At 37.7% G+C, this 2801-nt stretch overlaps 1 protein-coding gene across 1 annotated transcript; it reads right to left on the minus strand.

The window, feature by feature from the left end:
- Positions 1-842: 842 nt before the first annotated feature.
- On the minus strand, positions 843-2384 carry LOC117326700 (mucin-16-like). The gene has a single exon (XM_033883422.1). It carries the CDS (start codon positions 2382-2384, stop codon positions 843-845), a length of 1542 nt encoding a protein of 513 aa, XP_033739313.1.
- Positions 2385-2801: the final 417 nt, after the last annotated feature.

Consider the following 2801-nt stretch of genomic DNA (forward strand, 5'->3'; position numbering starts at 1 on the left):
TTTTGGGGGGGCCCAAAAGGTGGGTAAAGCCATGGGGGTTTGTCCTAATTTGTTTAGGGGGGCCCCTGGGCCCCAAAAACCGGGGTTTGAAAAATTCAAAATTCCTTTTAAAAAAATGAAACCCCCTTATTTTCCCCCCCCCCACCCCCCCCCCTTTTTTTTTTTTTTTTTGGTCTTTTTTTCCCTTTTTGGGGCCGGGGAAAAAAAATTTTTAAAATTAGCCAATGATTTTCACACCGGTGTAGTTAAAACTTGGTTGACAGATCATAACACATGAATGATGTGCGAGAGTTTTTCCCCTTAATATGTAATTAGAATTTCCACAGAAGTTTTTGATATTTTAATAGGTCCTTCTGATGAAACATATATATAGGCTAGTGGCTTGACCTTATAGGTAATGGTTCCAGATAGGACAGAACAGACATACTAAATTAAAAATATCCTAGTAATAGGCGAGATATTCTTCCCAGAAAACTCTCTTGTCTATCTAACATAATGGAGGTGAAAATATAAATGTAATGAAATATCAATGCATTTTAACATTTCATATAACTTACCGGTACTTTTTGCCCACTGTATTTCTGTTTTTCTCTCCTTCTGATAATCTGTGACATCTACTTCTGTAGTTTTGACAGTAATCATATCTGGTTCTGCTGTTTTGAGGGTAAATACATCTAGTTTGACATTTCTGACATTATAAACTTTCGCCATGTTGGTATCTGATTTTGCTGCTTTGACAGTTCTGACTTCGGCTTTGGCTGCTTTTGTTTCATACTTCAACATTTTGGAATCAGAATCGGAGACTTCGACTGTTTTGACTTTTGCTTTGACTACATTTTTTTTTAACTTTGACAGAGTTCTTGACTTTCAGTGGTTGTCTTTGCTGGAAGTGTCAACTTCACCAAGGTAGTTTTGGGTTGAAATTTTGTGTTTTCCACAGCGACTGTCTTTGACAGAGTGCTTGACTTTTCAATGATTGTCTCTGCTGGAAGTGTCAACTTCACCAAGGTGGTCTTTGGTTGATAGTTTGTGTTTTCCACAGTGACTGTCTTTGACAGAGTGCTTGACTTTTCAGTGATTGTCTTTGCTGGAAGTGTCAACTTCACCAAGGTAGTTTTGGGTTGATATTTTGTGTTTTCCACAGCAACTGTCTTTGACAGAGTGCTTGACTTTTCAGTGATTGTCTTTGCTGGAAGTGTCAACTTCACCAAGGTAGTTTTGGGTTGATATTTTGTGTTTTCCACAGCGACTGTGTTTGACAGAGTGCTTGACTTTTCAGTGGTTGTCTTTGCTGGAAGTGTCAACTTCACCAAGGTGGTCTTTGGTTGATAGTTTGTGTTTTCTACATCGACTGTCTTTGACAGAGTGCTTGACTTTTCAATGATTGTCTTTGCTGGAAGTGTCAACTTCACCAAGGTGGTCTTTGGTTGATAGTTTGTGTTTTCTACATCGACTGTCTTTGACAGAGTGCTTGACTTTTCAGTGATTGTCTTTGCTGGAAGTGTCAACTTCACCAAGGTAGTTTTGGGTTGATATTTTGTGTTTTCCACAGCGACTGTCTTTGACAGAGTGCTTGACTTTTCAGTGGTTGTCTTTGCTGGAAGTGTCAACTTCACCAAGGTGGTCTTTGGTTGATAGTTTGTGTTTTCTACATCGACTGTCTTTGACAGAGTGCTTGACTTTTCAATGATTGTCTTTGCTGGAAGTGTCAACTTCACCAAGGTGGTCTTTGGTTGATAGTTTGTGTTTTCTACATCGACTGTCTTTGACAGAGTGCTTGACTTTTCAGTGATTGTCTTTGCTGGAAGTGTCAACTTCACCAAGGTAGTTTTGGGTTGATATTTTGTGTTTTCTACATCGACTGTCTTTGACAGAGTGCTTGACTTTTTAATTGTTGTCTTTGCTGGAAGTGTCAACTTCACCAAGGTGGTCTTTGGTTGATAGTTTGAGTTTTCCACAGCAACTGTCTTTGACAGAGTGCTTGACTTTTCAATGATTGTCTTTGCTGGAAGTGTCAACTTCACCAAGGTGGTCTTTGGTTGATAGTTTGTGTTTTCTACAGCAACAGTCTTTGACAGAGTGCTTGACTTTTTAATGGTTGTCTTTGCTGAAAGTGTCAACTTCACCAAGGTAGTTTTGGGTTGATATTTTGTGTTGTCCACAGCGACAGTCTTTGATAGAGTGCTTGACTTTTCAGTGGTTGTCTTTGCTGGAAGTGTCAACTTCACCAAGGTGGTCTTTGGTTGATATTTTGTGTTTTCTACATCGACTGTCTTTGACAGAGTGCTTGACTTTTCAAATTGTTGATAATTGGACTTTCCATCAGTATTAGATACTTGCATGGATTTGGCAGTCTTGCATGACTTAACCGCTTCAGTTGTCATATTCTTTTGCTCTAAAAGGTAACACAAGTTTATCATCAATTCAATTTTTTTAGCAAATAATATTAAATTAAAAAGGGTAGGTGTAATATTTGTCTTTTTTAATTTGACTGATTTCATTCTTATATATCAACAAAATTTAGTGTTGGGTGATACATACATGTATTAATACTGCTAAGATCCGGAATTAAAGCTATCTTTTAAGCTTCAGGTATCACACCAATATTAAAACGAAAGATTATAGAATAATACCTGTGCCCTTCATGTAGTACCCTTCCTCTCTGAGTAATGGATCCTACAACAGAATAAAACATGATCACATGTGATAATTATCAGAATTTGGTTTATATTATGATATTGAAGTGTTATAAAAAAAGATGGGGAGTGTGGACTGACGATTGGAATGGGGATTAGAGGGAA

This window comes from Pecten maximus, chromosome 5, assembly GCF_902652985.1.
Source record: "Pecten maximus chromosome 5, xPecMax1.1, whole genome shotgun sequence".
Taxonomy (NCBI): Eukaryota; Metazoa; Mollusca; class Bivalvia; order Pectinida; family Pectinidae; genus Pecten; species Pecten maximus.